Source organism: Pempheris klunzingeri, chromosome 7 (genome assembly GCF_042242105.1).
Source record: "Pempheris klunzingeri isolate RE-2024b chromosome 7, fPemKlu1.hap1, whole genome shotgun sequence".
Lineage (NCBI taxonomy): Eukaryota > Metazoa > Chordata > Actinopteri > Acropomatiformes > Pempheridae > Pempheris > Pempheris klunzingeri.
This window is the reverse complement of record NC_092018.1, coordinates 3,835,642-3,858,484: the sequence shown is the minus strand read 5'-3', so window position 1 is coordinate 3,858,484 and position 22,843 is coordinate 3,835,642. Positions and strand designations below refer to the sequence as shown.

The 22,843-nt window shown below is 43.7% G+C and overlaps 1 protein-coding gene across 2 annotated transcripts; it reads right to left on the bottom strand.

Annotated features, from left to right (window-relative positions):
• Positions 1-587: 587 nt before the first annotated feature.
• On the bottom strand, positions 588-21,497 carry LOC139204176 (zinc finger MIZ domain-containing protein 2-like). 2 transcript variants are annotated; one of them, XM_070834151.1, is made up of 21 exons: positions 21,207-21,497; positions 12,978-13,089; positions 12,385-12,499; positions 11,943-12,151; positions 10,882-11,041; positions 10,071-10,313; positions 9,582-9,741; positions 8,800-8,918; positions 8,440-8,532; positions 7,211-7,400; positions 6,820-6,961; positions 6,364-6,442; positions 6,033-6,164; positions 5,788-5,893; positions 5,139-5,296; positions 3,896-3,963; positions 3,735-3,803; positions 3,268-3,551; positions 2,441-2,613; positions 1,788-1,988; positions 588-1,522 (listed from the first exon to the last, which is right to left on the bottom strand). In XM_070834151.1, the coding sequence occupies exons 2-21, from the start codon at positions 13,025-13,027 to the stop codon at positions 1,415-1,417; spliced, it is 2,859 nt and encodes a 952-aa protein (XP_070690252.1). In that variant the 5' UTR covers positions 13,028-13,089; positions 21,207-21,497; the 3' UTR covers positions 588-1,414. The 2 variants fall into 2 exon arrangements, with proteins under 2 accessions (XP_070690252.1, XP_070690253.1); XM_070834152.1 differs by lacking the exon at positions 21,207-21,497 and adding an exon at positions 17,922-18,142.
• Between the last annotated feature and the right edge of the window lie 1,346 nt (positions 21,498-22,843).

Sequence of the window (22,843 nt, the reverse complement as noted above, 5' to 3'; positions counted from 1 at the left end):
ATTGAACCTCATAAAGTTCCTTCATTTGTTGTGTGTTTGTGTTGTTCATTCAGCTGATCTGTGAAGGTCATTAAACCGGTCAGTGAGGAACGTCCTGAACACACTTTTCAGATTTACTTTCAGCTGATGACCTCTTGATTTTCCCCACACAGTGTCGGCCGTGCTGCTGGCCAGAGGGCTGTACAGCTAAAAAATACCAGAAGAAGAAGCAGCAGTGAGTTTTCCTGATGAGCACCACGGTTTTTAACCATCTTTCTTTGTCTCTGTTGTGGAGAAACTAACAAACTACAAGTCGGTTCAGTCGCGTTTTCAAGGAAAAATAGTGAAAAAAAGTCTGATTTTCCTGCTTCCAGAGTCTCCAACGTCTCAGATTTTGTGTTTTTGCCTGTTTTCTTTCAGTTAACTGGATATTTGGGTTTTAACGGACTGAAGCTGATCAGAGGTGAAAAACAGGATCAGGTTGTCTTCATGTGTGTTTTACTTGCTTTTAAGATGAATTGTTGCGCTACTAAAAACATACCTAAATAAGGAACATCAGAAACTTAGAACAAACATTTTCCGATTAGCTCTCGGCAGCTAAAATCAAACCTATAATCTATGGTGAGAAAACAGCGAGAAAAACCTGGGCAGGTGATCATTTAAAGGAAAACTCACAGTGGCTGAGTGTAAACGCTGCATCTGTTCACCTTCGTGTCTTTTCAGGACATTTTAAGGACTCATCAGTGTCCTCCTCAGTGCCTCCACATGTCTCAGGTATCTCCTTTAAAGCTCATCATCTACTGTTTATACCGTCACGTTTAAAACTCATATAGCCCAGAAATATTCTGGCTGTAAAGGACCACGCCGCTCTATAACTACAAATCACATTTACGTCTTTCCACTGCTGAACAAAGCAAACACTGGACCGAACCAGTGGGCGTCCAAAAACTGTTGGATGATTTGGGAAACACTCAGCAGTGACAGTGTGTGTGTGTGTGTGTGTGTGTGTGTGTGTGTGTGTGTGTGTGTGTGTGATGTGTAGTTAAAAGCAGCGATGCGGTCGTCGCCAACAGTCACTTTAAATAGTTGTAATCGCTGCCTGTGAGCAGTGAGGCTGTCGACAGGGAATGAAGGATGAAGCATCAAAATACAGTTTCAGAGGATAAAAAAAAAAAACAATAAAATAAAGTTACCATCAAGTTCATAGTCACACAAAGAGTTTTCATATTTAAAAGGTGTTTTTTTTTTTGTTTGTTTCCTTCTTATCGTCCGCTCCATCCTGTGCAGACGGCGGCCATGTTGGACCGGCTGTCATGTTGGCGGGCGAGGAGAGAAAGAGTTCATATTTTACAGTAAAATGTCCTGTTTTAATTCAGGATGTGTGTGTGAGAGAGTGTGTGTGTGTATGAGAGAGTGTGTGTGTGTGTATGAGTGTTCAGTTGTTCTCGAACAGGGACAGCAGGTCATCGTTGTTGTTGTTCGGGAGGTCTGGAGGTCCGAGGTACGACAGCAGCTCGTCTGGGTTGGTCAACTCAGGAAGCAGCTGCAGAAAAACAGGTGAGACGTTTTTAACCTGCTGAATTAAACACAAAGTTCAACACAAAGTACAGTACGTTCACTTTTTCATCAGTTTTCTAAAGATATATAAAGCTATAGTATTTTCAAGCTACACTACATTTATTTTCTTAATTTGCCATGCTAAGTGTTTTAATCTGAACGCCTCTAATCATCTTTGGATCCTATTTGACTCAGCGGGCCGAGCATCACATCGTTGGCATGGCGACGCTTACAGTCTGGTTTCTACTCACATCCAGAGACGGTTCTGGGACGTCCCCAGACCCCCCGAGCCCGAAGGAGCTGTCGCCTTGGAGACGGGGATTCTGGTTGCTACGCTGCTGCATCATCTGATTGCCGCCCCCAAGTTGGGGGTTGCCGTGGAGACCCTGCTGCTGCTGCTGGGAGAGAGGAGCACCATGGGAAGTGGGGTCCAGACGGCCCGAGACTGACATCTGAGAGAGGAGGACAGGAAGGTAAAAAGGGGGAGAGGAAGGAGGAAAATGAAGGTCAAAAACGGCACAAATAAAGGAAGGAGAGAGAAGAGAGGATGATAGGGAGGTAAAAAGGAGGGGAAACAAAGACAGGGTGGAAGGAGGTGAAGAGAATAACAAAGAAAGGAGAGGAGGACGAGGAGGAGGAGGAGGAGGAGCAGGGGAAGACAGAACAGAGAAGAGAAAGGAGAGGAGAGGAATTATGGTAAAAGGAGGAGAGGAAAGAAGGATGGAGGGAGAAAGGGAGAGGAGGGAGGAAAGACAGTAGAGAGGAGAGGAAGGAAGGAGAGGAAAGAGGAAAAGGAAGGAAGGATGGTTGAGTAGGAGAGGAGAGGAGGTGAAGTTTGGGTTCTTTAGTTCACGGACACACTGGTGATCATGAAGATGATGACAATGAGGAAGAGTCACTGTACCTGCCCAGCCAGTGGGTGTGGGGGAGGTTTGTCGGGGGTGAGGAGGGCACTGGACAGCTCAGACTGGTAGGACAGAGGGGGGGGGCCGGGGGAGGAGAAGTCCCCCCCGACCCCCGGAGTCCCGGGACCGCTGAAGTCTGAGAAACCAGCAGACTGACTGGGATAGGACGGAGCTGAGGAGGAGACACCAACACCGATCAATACACCCGATCGTCTACAGTCAGTGTTAACTGATCACCCACAGTCACGTCTACTGTTCATCTGATTTATTGCTTTAAAGGACCAAACCGCCGTTTTCTCAGGTTTGAACACAGAGGTAGATCTGTAGCATCACTTCTGTTTAACCAGAAACAGCTGTTCTATCACTCTCTTCAAAGCCACCAGGCTCCATTGACAAAAACATTATTTTTACCTCATAGAAAAAGGGAGTTGCTACTGGGAGGCCTCGGCCGGTCGGTTAGTTCGTTTGTGTTATTGTGTGACTTCGGTGTTTTAAAGACTTAGTTCAGCTCCACCACAATATTTGTGCAACACAGAATAACATAAACAAATTAACCAACCACGACAGAACTCCTGTGTTCTGTGAGGTAAAAATCACTGTTTTTGTAAATGCAGTCTGGTGCTTTTAAAGAGAGCGACATATAGGCCATTTCTGGTTAAACCAAAAGGATCTTCCAGGTCTCTCTCTGTAGGGATCCTTTTCATAATGTTGTCAGACACTTACAATAACAATCTGAGCCTGTCGGTGGCTTAAATAAAAAAAACAAACAAAAGATCTCATGTTCAGCTGCAGTCTGTATGTATCCAGATCCTTCTGCCCTGCGTACCTGGTCCAGGGGAATATGGTGTGTTGCTGTTATTGCTGCCCCCTGCAGGCAGGGAGGGGTAGGGCATCGGGGAGGAGGCGGAGGCAGCAGAGGTGGAGGTGGAGGAGGGGCCTAGCGACGCGATCATCTCCATGACACTGGGCAGGACCATGTGACTGGGGCTGAGCGTTCGGCAGCGCTTCAGCACCGGACCGTCGGACTCCTCCTTCACGTGGATGTCCGGCTTCACGGGAACCGGCTTCCAGCTGCACACCGGGTCGATGGTGATCTCCTCGTACTCCGAGCTGAGGCGGCAAGAAAAGGAGAAACCATCAGCAATCAAATGCATTAAGAATAACAACGTGTATTCATGTAGGAAACTGTGCTTCAGAATGATCTAAATTACTTCACCACACTTCAGTGTAAAGCTGCTGGAGGCTCAACAAACCAACAGAAGGAAATAAAACGGTAGAAGTGAAGTTTCTTACTTCTGGACATAGATGAGGATTCCCAGCATGTACTGATCCACCTCCAGACCCTCCAACAGAGCCGTTTTACTGCACACACACACACACACACACAAAGGGTTACAGAGAAGCAAGGGAAAGTGTATGAATAGTTTGAGTGTGTGTGAGTGTGTGTTACATACTTGCACACAGGGCACCTCCACGTTCCTCTCTCACAGTTGAGCTGCAGGTACGACTCCAGATCAAAACACTGCAGACAGACAGACAGACAGACAGACAGAGAGACAGACAGAGAGACAGACAGACAGACAGAGAGACAGAGAGACAGACAATCAGTACAGTTAAGTGTGTTTTTATCACATATTTTAGACTTTTGATGCGATTGATCCTCTGGAGTCTTTATCATGTTCTTTTCACTTTGGGCCTCGACGTTCTTAATGTACAAACATGAATAGGTTCAGTTCTGTGAGGCAAACGCAGGTAATTGATAGACTTTTTTTTTCAGCACACCTTTGCCTGTTTGAGTATCTATGCTGCAGTGATATCACATTATATTATGAAAAGTTATAAGACCAAGGAGTCAAAAGAAAAAGTAAAACGAAAATTAAATATTACAACAATATATTCCTTTTCCACAACAAATAACTGTGTGTAAGGTTACTGTCTTCAGGTAAATAACAAAAAAACAAAGACTATTACACACTCAGAAATATTTACATTCTCATCACATACATGGAAACCAGCAAATTTTTTGGTGGCTGCGACACTTCGGCCAAGCAGATCTACAGATTTAGCCATTTCTGTTTAGTAACAAAACGTCTGCAAATGGAATAAAACACCAAACAGAATAAAAACATTTTCCCTCGTATGTGTATTCTGTGGCCAGTACAGCCAAGTAGGAGCACGTCTCTACTTAGCTCGCTCACACTTCAGATAACTATCTTGACACATTTACTCTCTGAAGCTCGTTTCCGTGTTGCTGTAGATTTCTAAATTCTCAGGATGCAGCACAGATGTTGTTAATCGTGTTTGTAATTCAGCGATGTGTGTTTTTGGCGTGTTGCCGTGCTTTGTGCACAGATCACCACCTGATAACTAATAATTAATAACTAACTAACAACACGGCTTGTTTGTGTTTGGAGACGAGAGTCAACATGAGATTTCATTCATTTAAACAATGAATAGTTTTTGAATTGTCGGCTTTAGATAAATAAGTACACAAACGTCTAATTTCTCCTTGATGGATTAGTGTTGGCTCGTTTTAGCGGCCGAACGGCGCCATTGGTTTTTACAGTAAGTCGCTAAACACATCTGTTACAGAGATATTATTAAAAGTATGAGGTGAGGTCAGCTCCCAGTGTAAACTGGGGCCGGATGTTGTGACATCACAGTGCGTCCTGTGTTCTGATTGGCTGCGGCTCTGACCTGTATGTGTCTGCAGTCGTGACCTCTGGCGGGCAACTGGATGCGCCGGAAAGTGATCGGACATTTTAACGAGACTCTGATGGCGGTCTGCTCCACACCGTCCTCTCCGTTTAGCCCGGGAGTCCCAGGGATCGAACCGCTGCTGAAGTTCCTCTTTACTGAGAGAGAGAGATTTAAATATGATTTAAATATACGAACATAAAGACAAAACAGTTCATTTACATTCTGACGTAAAGTGTGAATTTGTTTGTTCCTTTATGTCCTCTATGTTCAGACCTCTAATTAAGTCTGGCTCTGTTAAGTTTTAGTTATAAAAGAATATAAATGTCTAACCAAATCTTAATAAAAAACAAACCACAACAAAACAAAAAAAGAAAAAGAAAAGAAAATTCATTCATTTAATATTTATTAGTGGTTTAGAGATCAATGTGTCATTAATCAAATTAAATCAGCTCCTGCAGTCATTTAAAGGATGATTCCAAACATTCTGGTGGCTGTGACCATCTTTTCTATCTGTTGGTCATCCGTCTGCTCCTGGTTCTGACCTGCGTGTTTCTCCGATGTTAACTCTGCGAGTGTGTGTGTCGTTATTACTGATCACCGACCAAGCGGCGACACCTTTATTGAGGCGTTAGTCTGAGTAACTCACTCTTGGCGACACAGTGCTCTGCAGACAGCAGCCTCTTCTTCATCAGACCCTGCAGCACCGAACGAACCGACGGACGATGAACCAGCTGGAGGACAAACAGGTGAGACTGCAGAGAGACAAACAAGCACGTTAAATCAACCAAACAGTCCAGACTAAAGACACACTGAGAAACTTAATTTGGTTCATGTGTTATTTGCATGTGTGTGTGTGTGTGTGTGTGTGTGTGTGTGTGTGTGTGCTCTTACGCAGCAGCAGGCGGTGACCGTGATCTGAATGGTGTTCCTGCCTGGTTGACAGACTTGCTTCAGGTACAAAGGCTTGTGGGAAGTTTTGTTGTCGCCTCGCTCGATGGTGAGAGGAGTCGCGTTCACACTCACCTGAGGAGGAGGAGGAGGAGGAAGAGGAGGAGGAAGAGAAGAGGGACAGGTGAATAAAAAAAACACAACATAGAGCAGAGAAACAAACAAAAAAAAAAAAGCGTTGAGATAAAAGGAGGAGGATGAAGGATAGATAGACAGATAGATAGATAGATATTCCTTTATTTATCCCACAATGGGGAAATTTCAAAGGTCGGACCTGGACGGAGGCGGGCCAGTTGGTGTTCATCTGTCGATCCTCGTGGTGGTAACACTTAAACTGGAGCTCCAGGTCCGGTCTGACACACACACACAGAAGACAGACTTTTACTCAACTTTCAAAATAGAAATGAATCCGGCTGTGGACAGACGTCTTTCCTTCACCTGATCAGGTTAGGGTTAGGGATCAGACGACACGCACATACAACACACGGTTTCTGACTTAGGCACCTTTGTGGGGACACATTTCAGCCTAAACACCAGTTGATTTGGGACAGATTGTCCTACTGGGGACAAAAGCAGATTTCTAGGGAAGTGATTAAGTGTTTGGCAAGAAGTGGTTATAGTTAGGATTAGACTCCTGTGTGATGTCCCCAAGAGGTACTTAAGTAAGAGTGTGTGTGTGTGTGTGTGTGTGTGTGTGTGTGTGTGTGTGTGTGTGTGTGTGTGTGTTCACCTCATGATGAGTGTTTTGTAGACGGAGTCTCGCAGCTGGAAGACGTGGTTGCTGACAGCGAGGTTGTGCTCTAATCTGAAGGGCTCTAGGACCACACCGTCACGCACCGGGAAGGTCAGCCGCAGGTCGTCGCTAGGGTTACCTGTTAGCAGGAAGTAAACACAGTCAGATGCCTGCACACTTCCTGTGACATCACCAGGGACGTGAGTAACTGAGTGTCTGTGTTTTCATGAAGGGCAATGCTTCACTTTGATTATTAGTCACTGTGGAGGCTGTGACTTGTTTTATTGATGACGTGTGTGTGTGTGTGTCTGTGTGTGTGTGTGTGTGTGTGTGTGTGTGTGTGTGTGTGTGTGTGTGTGTGTGTGTGTGTGTGTGTGTGTGTGTGTACCTGTAGGAGGAGGAGGGGGCAGGCCGGCCATGTTGGGTTTGATGTCAGGCAGGAAGGAAGAAGGCGTCGGCTTGACGTCACTGTTGCCGGGCGACATGTAAGGTGGGGCCATGGAGCTGCTGGGGGTGATGGGGGGGGTCGGGTTTCCAGGAACCGGGGACGATGGGTAACCTGGCAACCCTCGACCCGGCTGAGGGAGAGTGAGAGGCGGAGAGGGAGAGATTTAGATGCTTCCTTTAAGGACAAACTGTACCAAACAATGATGTTTTGAGCAGGAAACTTTATTTGTTACTTGTCACAGACCGAATAACAATCGCAGTCACTGTGACAACAGCTACACACATTCGTGCTTGTTACCTAACCGACGGGAAAACAACAGGAAACCCTCCATTTGTTCTGATTTGTCAGCGTTCACATTTCAGCAAATAAAAAAAGCAACTAAGCACTGATGCAACTTTTTGCAAAACCTCGACTCTGATTCCGTGTACTTAGCTGTGACTGAATGTCCATCTAACATTCTGCATTTTACAGTTAAATTAAAGCAACTATTCACCTTAAAATAACAGCTTCAAAATCAGTTTGACGCTACACTGACTTATAACAGGGAGAATGATGCTTCTGTGATTCCCACTGTGCCCCAAACGTCTGTTCTTGCACTACATAACTTGGGTTTAGTGCAGCTGTGTACTGCTGCATCGATGGGCCTGAAAATCACCCAAAGATGATTAATTTGGCCTCGGTCACATCATGGCCGACAACTGAAATGCAAGACTTAATCAGTATCAGCATCGGCAATTTGTTGCGTCAAATCATAGCGTAAATTTAAGCCTGAATTATCCATTTTTATCATGTTACGTTAGTTGTAGTTCATTAAAAAGTGTAACCACGTACAAAGGTGGCTTTACTTTTCACCAAATTATCACAGCCGTCAAAAACTCAAAATATTACAGCTTGGAGGAGAATGTGAACAGTTTTTCACACTCGGCTGCTTGTAACGTATCGTCACGTCACTGGAGGGGGGAAGTTACGCTCAGTTTCAAAGAAGCACAAATTGTTCACGCTTCTTTTGAAAGTGCGATTTTCAAATTTCACGCTGAGCGAGTGAAGTTGTAATCAGTGAGTTAAAGCCTGTTAATGGTGCATCGGATGAATGAATTTCCCTCAGACATGTGGTGGTGTGGTAATAAACACACACAGACAGACACACACACACACACAGTTTGTCTTACCCCAGAAGGTTGGTTGAAGGAGTTGTACACACCAGCAGCGCCCCCTGTTGTCAGAGGGTTTAAACCTCCACCCTGACCGTTAAACTGCTCCTGCTGCACAAACACATGAACAACAACTATTAATGTTTCGCTGAACGATACTTATTGTTTTACCATATGTGTAACTTTACAACACACACACACACACACACACACACACACACACACACACACACACACACACACACACACACACACACACACACACACACACACACACACACACACACACACACACACACACACACACACACACACACACACAGTGTTCAGACCATCCTGTAACAGGTTCGATCCTCAGCTCTGGTCATCTCTCCTCACCTTGTAGTACTGTGAGTTGGGGGGTCCGGAGGGGGGGTACTGTGGGAGGGACATCTTATGGCTCTGGTAGGAGGGGGAGGAGCCGGATCGCTGTGGGGTGGGACCTGGACCACCAGGACCTGCAGGGAAACGGACAGAAAAGATCCTTTAACACCGACGAACAGACCTGTGTGTGACCTGAAGGAAAATATCCTGCGTTATAGGGACAGAAACCACAGAAAAGCTTTTAAACAGGAGTTTAGAACAGCTGCTTCCAGTGTGTGTGCAAGTGTCTGTACTGGACACAGAGATAAAACTGGCTTTTAAAGTGTTATCATGTAGTCAAGTTTGATTTACCAGGTTCGTTTACTTGTTTAACTCGTTCTTATTTATTGGTTTAAATGATGAATCCAGTATATTTTACCGTGTGACTTTTGGGGGTTTGTTCAAATCCAACATGATATTTGTGTAACACACAACAACACAAACTAATCGACGCAGCAGTAGACCAGCTCCTAAAAATGACCATTTTAGTCAGTGGAGTCCCAGCTATATAAATAAAAATGGGCTCAACCAGTAAATTGTAGCGTCCCTGGATCGAGTCTGGTGGGTGACACTTACTGGATGTCACTCTCCCCTCATTTCCTGTCACTTCACTACTGTCCACCTTCTATGAAAGGCCTCAAAAATGAGCCCCAAAACAACATCATCCAAAAATATTAATACTAAATCTACAAAATGCAGCAGATGTTTTGTCGTGAGCTCCTGGCCGGCAGTATTAACACCACCCGCAGACGTCTCACCTGGATGGTACTGCATGTTGGGGTTGGAGTACGGGCCGGGTCCGGCGTGACCGCCTCCACCTGAGCCTGGAATCGAACCGCCGGCACCAACGGGACCCGACATCACGTTCACATTGGACCCAACAGGAACGCCGTACTGCTGAGACATACCTGGGAAAGACTGAGGGGCGAAGGAGACCAAAAAAAGGAAATATTGTTCATTTTGTACATTAATTCATGTGATTCCGTCATATTTAATTATGTTCAAATAATAAAGCTTTATTATACAGTTTGTATTGTTTCTATATTCAATGTATATTCTGATAATTTATTTTCAGGTGATAAATTGTGATTATAAAATACTGGAGTGACAAATTCTGACACGATTCATCTGATAAACACTGATGAAAATAAACTGTAACCGCATTAAATACAATCAGATTAAATCGGGTTTAATCTGGATTTAATCTGATTAGCGTAGATCGTCTGATTAAACCTCCTGACTCTCACCTCAGAGCTGTAGGGCCGTTTCAGGCCCTGTGGGGGCCTGAGGTGGCCCTGCTGTGGTCCAGGGCCATAGTTAGGGTGCTGAGGGACCCTCTGGGGGCCGCCTCCAGGTCCATACATGGGACCCATCGAGGGAGGGCCTCTGGTGGGTCCAGGTCCGGGGCCCATTCCTCCAGGAGCCATGCCAGGGGGGCCACGGGGGCCGGAGTGGGCCATGAACTGGTTGTTATAGGCTGGACCTCCCATCTGACACACACAAAACATTAACAATACTTTTAATATTTTTTAATCCTTAAGGGCAGCTGTGCCCAATCAAAGTCGGTCCAATAAAAGTGCTTCTTTATGCCACTGACAAATCCACCAGACTCCATTGACAAAAACAGTCATTTTAACTCCCATTAGATTACAGCCTATTTTACGCCTGTCAGTGTGATTTACAAGACCAATTCCAAAAAATTTTTTTAACCTATTATTTACCGTTTTTTAAAAACCTCTTTAGACATCAAAATGTGCAAAAACAGGTTTAATAATAGCGGAGTGACACCACATCATAAGACTAGAAAAACAAGTTCAACCTTTTGAAAAGTTGGTTATGTAGACATTCTGTATCATCACAGTCAGTTTTCTTGGAACAACTGAGACGCTTGAACATGACCTTCAGCTCTCAGGAGGCCGCTGACGGGTGGGAACATGAATAAATGATCAACCTGCATGATTTAAAGCAACCCCACAGGGACACCTTTAGTCTCCAGCAGGGGGAGCACTAACTCAGCACCTGTGCCCTAACAGGAGGCGATCCCTGTCCTCTCCTCACCTGTCCATAGTTCATTTCCTGGTTTTGTTTCTCCTGGATGGCAGCGACAGTTGCCGTGGCGGTGGCCGTTGCCGTGGCGGCAGCAGCAGCGACGGCGGCGGCAGCTGCAGCCTGAGTGAAGTCAGCAGAACCTCTGGAGGCTCCGGGGTTTGAAGGATAACTGAAGACAGACACAGACATGAAGCTCATACTTTGTATTTTATGACACAGTATTTTCCAGGAATCTTCTTTAAAGGATAACTGATATTTTTAACCCTGGACCCTATTTTAATGTAGATGAGTTTTGAAATCACTGGTAGGTACATCACCACCAGCATCATATGGAGCAACTGTGCCCGTCAGAGAACACCCACTAAAAAAAAAAGGTCTTGTTTTTGCCACTGACAGGCTCAGATTGTTATTTCAAGTGTCTGACAACATTTTTATAAAGGATCCCTACAGAGATGGACCTGGAAGATCCTTTTAGTTTAATCAGAAACAGTTGCTATATTACACAGTTCAAAGCCACCAGACTCCATTGACAAAAACAGCAATTGTAACTAACAGAACACAGGCGTTGTTGGTCTACTGTTGCCTCAATTAGCTTGTTTATTTGTGTTAATGTGTGACTTTGGTGTTTTAAAGACTTACTTTGGATCTGAACTAATGTGTTAAAACACAAAAGTCACTGCAACTTGACTAGTGTCTCCTGTGTTCTGCCAGGCAAAAAATACTGTTTTTGTCAATGGAGTCTGGTGGCATTGAATTGAGCTATATAAAGGCTGTTTCTGGTTAAATAAAAAGGATCTTCCAGGTCTATCTCTGTAGCGCTCCTTTCCATAATGTTGTCCGACACTGAGAATAATAACCTGGGCCTGTCAACTCTTAGTGGACGTACTTTGATGATTTGACACCAAACAAACACTTTAGACACCAAAATATGTCAAACTAGGCCCCAGGTTTAAAAGTACCAAAATTATCCTTTAAGAAGTTACATCAATTACTATTCAGGACGTTATTAGGAAACTAAAATCTATAAATACTGTGTTCTGTATCTTCTTCAAAATAAAACAAACACACACCTCCCTGTGTATCCCCCGTGTCCTCCAGCATAGCCCCCAGTCGTCCGGCCGTACATGCCCTGGTTCATGTAGCCTTTGCTGGGCTCTCCGTAGCCCTGCTGACCCATGTAGCCTCCGGGCCCTCCAGTCATGCCCGGACCACCAGGGCCCTGCATCATGGGCCCCCCACCTGGGTTGGCCCCGGGCCCCATCACCCCTCCACCCAGACCCTGAAAGACACAGAAACACTTCACATCACACGTCCTCTTCTTCGATACTTACACAGCACTTGAGAGATTAAAATTAATCAAATATGGTTTTAATGCGTTATAACATTAAAATAAAGTACAAAAATACAAACAAACAGCAGGACTGATGCCTTCTGACGAGTCTATGTTTTTTTCTCAACTTGTCCAAATGATTAATAATTAATCATTCCACTTCCTGTTTGGTGATGTCATACCTGGCTGGCCGAGGGATTGGTCACTCCCCAGACGGTGGTTACCACGGAGAGCGATCCTGTGGGCTGATTGGTTGGCTGCTGCCAGCTGGAGGGGTCGTAGGGGTACGAACCGTCACTGCAGACACACACACACACACACACACACACACACACACACAGAGGGAATCAGTGTGTGTGTCAGTTCCCACAGATAACACTACTGCTAATACTACTACTAATTAATACTAATACTACTGCAGCTCCTGCTAATTGTTGTTCAATAACAGGTTGATTGACTGTCTGGTACTGACTGTCTGTTGCTGTAGTTAGCTTATATGCTAACTAGCTGGTGGAGCAGGTGTAGAAAGATGTCTCTCTATTAGAAACAGCTTCAAAGTCCAATGAAAGCATTTGTTAATCTTTGGTTAATTAATGTTAAAACGCACTATGGTACTTTTAACTCTTAGTGACGGTTGCTGTACTTAGGCCTTATTTATATAATTCTAATATTTCTAATTTTCCGATTAAGACATGCGAGGTGTGTGGTGGTGTGTGTCATTGTGTGTGTGAGGTGGTGTGTGTGTGTGTGTGTGTGTGAGTGAGGTGGTGTGTACCTGTGTGGGTTGTTGGCCAGTCCAGCCTTCATCTGGTTCAGAGGGTTCATGGTGGGAGGGGCCGGCTCGCCAGGGTCCAATCAGACAGACAGACAGAGAGACAGACGACCACCTGGAGAGACAGACAGACGGACAGTTACAAACTACATTTCCCATCTGCCTCGTGGCTCTTCACTGAATTCGAGATTTAAAGAGAAAAAGAAGAACAAAACGATCTAGTAAACACTTTGACTAGTTCATTAGAATCACTGGCAACATTACTAGTTTGTCAGCTACTTTTTCCAAGTTGATAAACACATTGACTAGTTTATTAAACACTCTGACTAGTTCATGAAGCAGTTTGACTAGTTTATTAACCATTTTGACTATTTTATTGATCAACTCGACTAGTTTATTTACCACTTTGGCTGGTTTATTAACCATGTTGACTAGTTTATTCACCAGTTTGCTTATCAACCACTTTGACTAGTTTATTAACCACTCTGACTAGTCTATTAACTAGTTTATGATCCACTTTGACTTGCTGATCAGATTCTCTGACTAGTTAACTGGTCATTTTGTATGATTTCTCCACTTGCACTGGTTCATCACTTGAACTAATTGGTTTATAAGTCAGTTTGAGTTTAGTTTAGTTTACTAACCAGTGTCACTGCTTTATCAAAGACCAACAGTTTCCAGACTTCTATCATTAATATCTAATACCTGCTGAGGTTCACACAACTGATCGTGTAGATGAAACACCAGATTGTGCTGAAAATCAAGCACTTTTCAAGGACTATATTTAAATTCAAGCCTTTTCCAAACCTTGAGAACATGAGCAAAATCTGGGATGTGATCAATAAAATCAACATTTTAAATCACATATCAGAAATTCTGGATGTTCTGTAAATCAAAAGCTTTAGTGTTTGACTTCGCTGGGATCAGTCACCTGAGAGGCAGCAGGACATCAACGCTAACACACACACACACACAGACAGACACAGACACACACACACACACACACACAGACAGACACACAGACACACACACACACAAACACACACAGACACACAGACACACACACACACAGTATCACATGCTAACACACAGATTACTGTACGTAGACTGTGGTGTTACGGTTCAGTGACACTCTGTCTGACCTGGACCAAACAAACACAAGACCAACAGACTCTGATTGTCTGATGAACGCCGTCATGCACAAAAACTGATTTCTGACTGTAATTTTCCAGCCAGAACTAACAGCTTATGTCACAAATAAAAGCAAAAAAAAAAGATTTATGGGCGGAAATGTTTTCATCTGCTAATATCCTGGAAATTGTTTGATTGCGTCGCCCAAAACAACAGAGAAAACTGAACAGAGGAAGCCTGTTCGGTCTGGATATGTTGGTGTTTTATAGACTCGCACCGCTCAACCATGAAAAAAGCTTTTACATAATGACGTCCCAGCTGCAGGTCAGCTGACCCAGAAACAGAAGAGTCAGACAGACGGGGAGGTCAGCTCAGATCTGACAGATGAACCTGATTAACGCCGGTAACCTGATTAAAATGGCAGCCTGGTTGTAGCGTTAACAGGTTCCACAGCATCTCTGTGAGAATGTGCAACAACGTCCAATATTGTGCGAAATGCACTTTTTAATGTCTTGCCAACATAATTGTGTTCCCGGTGTGTCCAGAGTCAGACGGACTCACAGAGCTGCTAGCGTGGCTGATGTGTGACTAACTTAGATTTAGACAGTAAGTAATTCAGGCTGGGCTGCACCAACAAGTATTGAATCATAGTTTAACATTAAATCGTCTTGCACAAAACATTAAAGCCATCTACAGCAAATATCTTTAGTCAGCTGCCTTCACAAAGACCAACTCTGGATTTAATAAATCTGCCCGTCAAATACCCCCAAATTATAATTAAAAAAACTACCACTGAAACTAATTGTAAGAGCCATTTCTGTGCATGTGTTTAATTTGTATTGCATTAGATTCCTTTGGTTATTTCTGCTGTGAGCTTCCCACCACTTGGGGCATCCCTGCTTGTGAGAGGGCATATAATCAGCCAGGTGATGCACCCAGGTGTGGCTGAAGAGGGGCAAACAGTTTTAGACCGTGGCGTGGTGTGGTGTGGTGTCAGGTTGTTTGTTTAATTCAGAATTGGTAATCTGCTATTGGAAACTGGAACCGAAGAACATAACGATAAACAGCACCATATTGTGGATAAAGCAGTGGAGTGGACATGTCATTTACACACGTCAAAACATCCTCACCATCAGCTACCAGGTGCCCCTGATCGATTGGTGAAAAGGGGTCACTACACTAATAAAAACTAAAACTAAACATTTTTAAACAATGAAAACCAAACCGAAATGCACAAACCCACTCTGGAAACTAAAGTGAACTGAAAACAAAAGTTAAAAACTAAAACTAAATATTATATACAGTATATAAACATAAAGTTCTTTACATTAAAAATATAAAGAACTAACTGCTGGATGAGGAAACTTAAAAACTAAATCAACTTACAAGGTCAGTGCTCGTCACTAGTTTTTCTGTTTAAACCTGAAATAAAAACCTTTTTGATGAAATTCCCAACCTCCCACAGCCTGTCCGTCACTCCAGGAACAAATATTTGCATTTGTGTGACTCATACTGGATTTCTGGTTTTCGCACAATGAAGAAAACACACTGAATTAAATCTATTAAAGTTGAGGGAGGCAATTCTCTGGAAAAGGCAAAACAAAAAGCCAAAAAAAATACAGCTCTCCCTCTGCAACTCTTCCCCTCTCTGTCCTAAAACCTCCCTCCACGGGCTATTTGCACACTTTTCTTTCACACACTGCAAGTTTGGGTTCAGTGCTGACTTAGAGCAGCCAGAAATCAAACCGCTGACCTTCTGATTGATGGACGACACTCTTCCTGAGCCACAGTCGCCCTGTTATGGATTGGTGCTATATAAATAAAGATTGATTGATTGAACACATGTAGATATTACAGGAAAACAAAGTTAGCAGCCTCAATCATCCCAATTATGACTGATCCTGATGTCATTATCTTTAATGGTAAATCTACGTGCACAACATGTGGATGGATTTTAAGACAGCGTTACATCCATGACACGTTTAGACACAGCAGGAAAATTAAGTTAGCAGCTTTGTCCTAAAATTCGCTTCGTCTATGAAACCTTTTTGCTGATATTGACTTGTGTCTTATTGCGTCCGCCTCGCTGTTAAACTCTGTTTGAGTCGCTCTGCAGTGTCAACAGTTGTTTCAGTGCTGGAAAAGAAACTTTATCTGCAGTATTTTTCTCCACTGAATCAGACTTTCACCAACATCTGAAGGACGGCAAATAGGAACGCTCTCTCCCCGAGAGGACCTGTGATTGGCCAAAGACTTCCTAAAGCCTGAAAACAGCCAAGAGAAGGTGCAGAAGTCTAGTTTTCTCTCAGACCACCTGAATTTCAACATGCTGACAGATTGTTTTGGATATTTTGACAGATGAAATAGATTAAATCTATTCAGTAATTGATTTTAGCAGCAGCAGAATTCAGTGACTCACTCGGCGTCACAAAGATTTCCTTCATCAAATGACTCAACTTTCCTGGACATGGCTGTGTCATTAAACACATCATCAGCTTCATCATTGCACTGACATTTTGATTTCCTCTGAATGGAACTTGAGTCACCACCAAAACTACCTTGTGTCTGATAACAACGTTACAACGTTACAACATCACTGTACAGATTTCTGAATAACTAAAAGATTGTGAAACATACCAGGACCTGATGTGACCAGAAAAACACTCACTTGATGTGACCAGAAAAACACTATACCAGTGTATAATACACTGGTATTATATATTTTATTAAATATATATTGTATATATATTGTATTAAATATTTTGGCAACACGTTATCTGATTTTGTCATTTGGAGAAATAAACTGGAAACCGGACGGCTGAAAATTACTTGAAAGAAAACAAAAAAGTCCCAAAGCTAGGGACTAGTCTCAGTAATCTCAGGTTTTAAACAAGAAGAAGAATATGTGGAACAAAAAAAGACTAAGTATCTAACAACATCATGGAAAGGATCCCTACAGAGACAGACCTGCCAGATCCTTTTGGTTTAACCAGAAACAGTTGGTATATCGCTCTCTGCAAACCCACCAGCCTCCATTGACAAAAACAGTAATTTAACCTCACAGAACAGAGGAGTTGCTGCTCTACTGCTGCCTCCGTACGGTAGTTTGTTTGTGTTATTGTGTGACTTTGGTGTTTTAAAGGAGTTTAGTTAGAGTATCTCTGCCGATGAAGGTCACGCTTAATTGCCAGTTTTCTGAATTTAGTTTGCAATGACATTCATTGTGAGACAACAACACAGACAGAGAGAACAAACAGGAAATATTCAGTTAGCTTTGCAAGTAAGTTTTAAAAGGTTAGTTTGGACGCAAAACAGTATTTTTATAACACACAATAACACAAGCTAAGTGACATAATGAGGCCGCAGTAGAGCAGCGACTCAGGAGTTTAAATGGGTCTTTTTGTCAGTGGCGTCTGGTGGGTTTGAGGACAGCAATAAAACAGGCCTTCAGCCAAATATTTTATCAGTTATTTGATTAATCATTTGGTCTATAAATGTCATAAAATAGACATTGTGTGTGACTGAGTGACGCCTCCAAATATCTAGATTTGTTCAACCAACAGTCCAAAACTCAAAGAAATTCAGTTTACGGAGACAGAAAACAGAGAATCTGAGACATCGGAGAGACACCAGGGAAAGGCACCGTAATAGTTCTGCTTGAATAATGAATTCCTGGTAATTAATTTTCTGTGAGTCAACCAAAAGTAACCAAGAACTCAGTTCAACCGTAAAGAACTGAATTTTTTTGTACAGGCACTGAAAAAGCATAAAAAACTAACTAAGAAATCAACAAGAGAAGAAGAGAAAATAAAGCACAAACATCAGGAAAGCTGTGAAACACATCAGTGAACTCCATCTACAGCATAATGTTCAACATCTACATTTAAACCTACAGGATCTGCTGCGTGTATCCAGTGAACTTCTCTTCTCTCACACTTCCAAACAGCCAAATCAAAGCATAAACTCCACAACAGGTTTACGAACCCTCCAGCCGCTCCCTCAGCAGTCTGACACCTGAGTCATGTGACTGCCCTCAGCTGAACGCTACCGACCGAAACCTGCTGCCAGCTCTCGCTCTTATTAACCAGCTCGCCGCGACAGAGTGGAGACGTCTTGAAGCGCTGCAGCCAATTAGACGACATAATACTTCACTTCATTAACTTCAGTCCAAACTGGTTATCAATCAATAACTTTATGTACAATAACCACGTACAATATATATTTCTATTGAAAGAACCGTCTCAGTAAATGTAGTTCACAGTGACAGCTGCAGATTTTCTAAAATCTAATTTACAAAACAAATTCTCATACAGTGCAGTACATCTTTGACCTTTATTCATAATCACATTCATTTTGTACAGTTTGCACGCACACAATGAATAAATAGATTATGTGTATATGCACATGCATGTATAAAATTAATAAAGTTAATATTTGTATTTGATTATTTGTTTTTTGCATTATTCTTTGTTCGTGTGCTGCTGTGATGTGAATTTCTCCCTGTGGATGGATGAATAAACAATTAAACATATAAAGTAAATAAGTGTGTATGTATCTGTGAGGGGGAAAGGATTAGCTGATTAACTGACTTGTTGATCAACAGCAAATTTATCTGCAATTGTTTTTGACAACTGATCAACAGTTTCTTTTAATATTTTAATCAAAAAAAGGAAAGCGTTCGCAGCATTCCAGCTTTTACACAGACACCTTTTCACTTTTTTGACACCGTATAGAACAAACAATGAAATCGAGAAGATCAGATCAAAGCCTCCAATGATTGCCTGGCCTGAATACATCACCTTATTCTTCACAGCTTTCTCATGTTTTATATAAAACTACTAATCAGCCACAAAAATAGTCGCTGGCTGCCGCCTTACATTTCAGTATATTCAGCGATATTCAGTATTTTCGGCACATTTTGTAAAGATTTGACATCTTAAAAGGAAAAATATGTTGATGTGTCATGTAAAAGAATGTGTTTATCTTAAAAAATGTTGGTCAGACTGCATTACAAACATCAATGGACTGTCTGACAACTTCATCAGAGGAGGACATGAAATAAAGGTTTGCTCTTTTGCCGGAAAACAGCAAAAGAAATAAGTCGTCTCCAACAACACCGGAGATAAAAACATTAGAGACACTTCTAGATATGACACAGGTCAGGTCAACACCTCCACAAACTACAGCCTCAGTAAGCTGAATGAGCATCTCTCTGATGGTGTCAACATGTGATGGACATTATGAGCTCCTCTGAGGTGAAACTTCTGTGTTCGAGCGTACAGGTGTACCTAATAAAGTGGCCACTGAGTGTGTCATCAGTATCGGTGTGTATGCTGGCCAGCGAGTACCAAGGAACTGTTCTCTCTCACCACCACATTTGTTTAGTCCGTCCGTTATTGTAGTTCTGGTTTTGTGTAATAAAGTTATACAAAAATATTTGACTTGTATCTCAACACAAACACAAGCATGCTATTGTATTGTTGGTGTAGTTTATAACTGATACTGACACTAATTTAAATGTAATATTTGGAACTGTTACCCGCTACTGTTGTATTTACCGTTAGTGTTTTGTTTGTGACAACACAGCTTCATATTGTATCTGGGTTATGACTCTATAAAAACCAAATTACAAACGTTGATGTTACATGTGAAAGAAGGACAGAATAAGTAGATGTGATCTGCCTGGGAAAGACATCAGTGTCAGAAAACATCAGCACTGTCACAACTTCTCTGGCGTGAAATAAAGAGAAGTAATAAGAGCAGGGAGTCCGTCGTGGACTCTTTCAGGTGAAGACACCAGCACATGATTTTTATAACATCTGGATTTGATTTTACAGCCTAAACTAATTTCACTTCCTCCACACCCTCACAGAGGTTACATTAGATTAACACCACCAGGGTGGAGTGGGTCACTTACTGGGGTCCTGGTGGGGGTCAGGGTCCCGAAAGGAGCCCAGGTTCAGTGCACGTTTTCTGCAAGTGTGATTAATAGTAAGTGGAGCTCAGATTCATGAATAAAGTTTAGTTTCTCTAAAGCGCCACAGAACACCTGGGGACAGGTAGTGTAGCTCCAGCACAGGAGTGCTGGTAGCTGAAAGGCCGCTGAACTATTTAATCCTACAGCTTTACTCAGCTGAAGTGAATCCACTGCACATTAACTATATGAAGGTTTGTTATCAGTCTGCAAACATAAGCAGGCTGTTATCTCCTTTACCTGAATTCCTCCTGAATGTTTATCTGCCCTGAGACACTTTAGACAATACAGAATGTTAAACAAAGCCTTATTTAAGTATAATGCACCCAGCAGGCCTTAAGACAAGTGTGCCAAACTGTGTATTAAGTGTGTAAACTACATTTGGTGTTTAAATGTGGTTCCTGTGTCCTACCCTCAGCCACACACACACACACACACGCACGCGCCTGCTAATAATGTTTTGGCTAATATTTGTTTTTAAAAAATAACCGACATGAACCGGGCGGTGTCGTCCCGGTGATCCGGTCCCGGTGCCTCTCCCTGGCCGGTGTAATGAAACCCTCCGACAAAATGACAGTGTCAGAGGAGACATTTTGAGATTCCTTGTAGTGTTGCAATCAGGTAGAGGCTAATGCTAACAGGCTAACAGGCAGCTCCCTGTAGGGAAATGAGGCTTTTCCTTGCTGTGGGTAGCACCGCTGTTAGCGTTAGCATGCTAGCGAGACGACAACGCTCCACTGCGCCTAAACAGCCTGAAATAAACCACCCAACACGGTTACACACACGCCCGCGAAAGTGAGATTTCAAACGAGCGACGAGGTGTTGAATTTACCGCATTTAATGTAAATACGTGACCCTTTCGCAGCTGTTACAAAGCTAGCCTGTTAGCCTAGCTAGCCCAACGGATTGTGACAATGGAATGCTATGAGGCTAACGGTTAGCCACCAGCTAGCTTCTTCCTCCAACACAAAACACTCACCTAATGTTGGCCAACATGTGGATCCACACCGAGCAGCCCGCTCTCTTTCAAGTATCGATACATTCCGGTTAATTAAAACACACAACTCTATGTGTCACACGCGGGCATTATGAGTAGAAATGTTGTTTTTTCCCCACAGCCGACCTACCTCCTCTACTTCCCCGGTGTCCAAGCCCTGCTCCGGGGCTCCGCAGTCTGAGCTCCTCCGGGCCTCCGGGGCATCAAGGACCGAGCGCACCCAAGGCCAGCAGAGTCCACCAGCACAGCCGGGAGAACCAGTTCAGCGACGCCCCAAATACCCCAAAGTGTCCCGATAAAATCCTGCACAGAGGCCGAGATTCACCCAGCAGCCCCGGCGTTAACTCCGGCCAGTTAGCCGTCCCTGCCGCCGGCCTCTGCGTCCGATTATCCGGCTTCAGGAGGAGACACCATCCCCCGCAGCTCCAGGATTATTAGAAGAGATAAAAATAAAATACAGTGATGACTGCAGTTAACTAGTAAGTGCAGTTTGACGTTAGAGTAGCTCCGGTGTGTGTGTGTGAGTGTGTGTGTGCATCACTGCCGGTGGAGAAACCCAGCAGGTTAGAGAGAGAGAGAGAGAGAGAGAGAGAGAGAGAGAGAGAGAGAGAGAGACACCCACACAGGGAGAGAGAGAGAGAGAGAGACACCCACACAGGGAGAGAGAGAGAGAGAGAGAGAGAGACACCCACACAGGGAGAGAGAGAGAGAGAGAGAGAGAGAGAGACACCCACACAGGGAGAGAGAGAGAGAGAGAGAGAGAGAGACACCCACACAGGGAGAGAGAGAGAGAGAGAGAGAGACACCCACACAGGGAGAGAGAGAGAGAGAGAGAGAGAGAGAGAGACACCCACACAGGGAGAGAGAGAGAGAGAGAGAGAGAGACACCCACACAGGGAGAGAGAGAGAGAGAGAGAGAGAGAGACACCCACACAGGGAGAGAGAGAGAGAGAGAGAGACACCCACACAGGGAGAGAGAGAGAGAGAGACACCCACACAGGGAAGGAGAGAGAGAGAGAGAGAGAGAGAGAGACACCCACACAGGGAGAGAGAGAGAGAGAGAGAGACATCCACACAGGGAGAGAGAGAGAGAGAGACACCCACACAGGGAGAGAGAGACTCACACAGGGAGAGAGAGAGACACTCACTTAGACAAGGGGAGAGGGAGACACCCACACAGACAGTGGGAGAGAGAGAGGGACACCCCCACACAGACAGGGGGAGAGAGAGGGACACCCCCACAGACAGAGGGAGAGAGAGGGACACCCACACAGACAGGGGGAGAGAGAGGGACACCCCCACACAGACAGGGGGAGAGAGAGGGACACCCCCACACAGACAGAGGGAGAGAGAGGGACACCCCCACAGACAGGGGGAGAGATAATTATTAAAGTGAAATAAAGAATGGTAGAAGAAGACCAACCCTCACAGACTCAGTGACCATAAACTCTGAGACAGAAACAACGAAGAGAGTTTGAACCTGCTGTAAACAGGAAACACTGATGGAGATTCATTTTCTTACAAGTGTCCAAAATACAAATAATCAGAGAAAAAATATTCAAAGTCACCCAGAAAGTCCCAAACTTCCTGAACCAAAGAAGACGATAGGACAGAACAACATATTTACCTTTTATATTCTAATTTCATCTGTTCATGCCGATACCAAAGCTGACATGACGTCACACAGCAGTTGTAGTTGTGGGAGATTAAAACCAGTCTGAGCAGCAGAGGTGGAGACATCCTGACAAAATACTGCAGCAGCCTACA

Excerpts from the sequence above, each read along its gene's own strand:
- LOC139204176 (XM_070834151.1), bottom strand. The coding sequence starts at position 13,027 with ATGAACCCTCTGAACCAGATGAAGGCTGGACTGGCCAACAACCCACAC. Across the intron at positions 9,742-10,070 it reads AACGGCCCTACAGCTCTGAG|TCTTTCCCAGGTATGTCTCA; the intron begins GTGAGAGTCAGG and ends TTCGCCCCTCAG. Across the intron at positions 6,165-6,363 it reads ACTGGCCCGCCTCCGTCCAG|GTGAGTGTGAACGCGACTCC; the intron begins GTCCGACCTTTG and ends CCTCCTCCTCAG.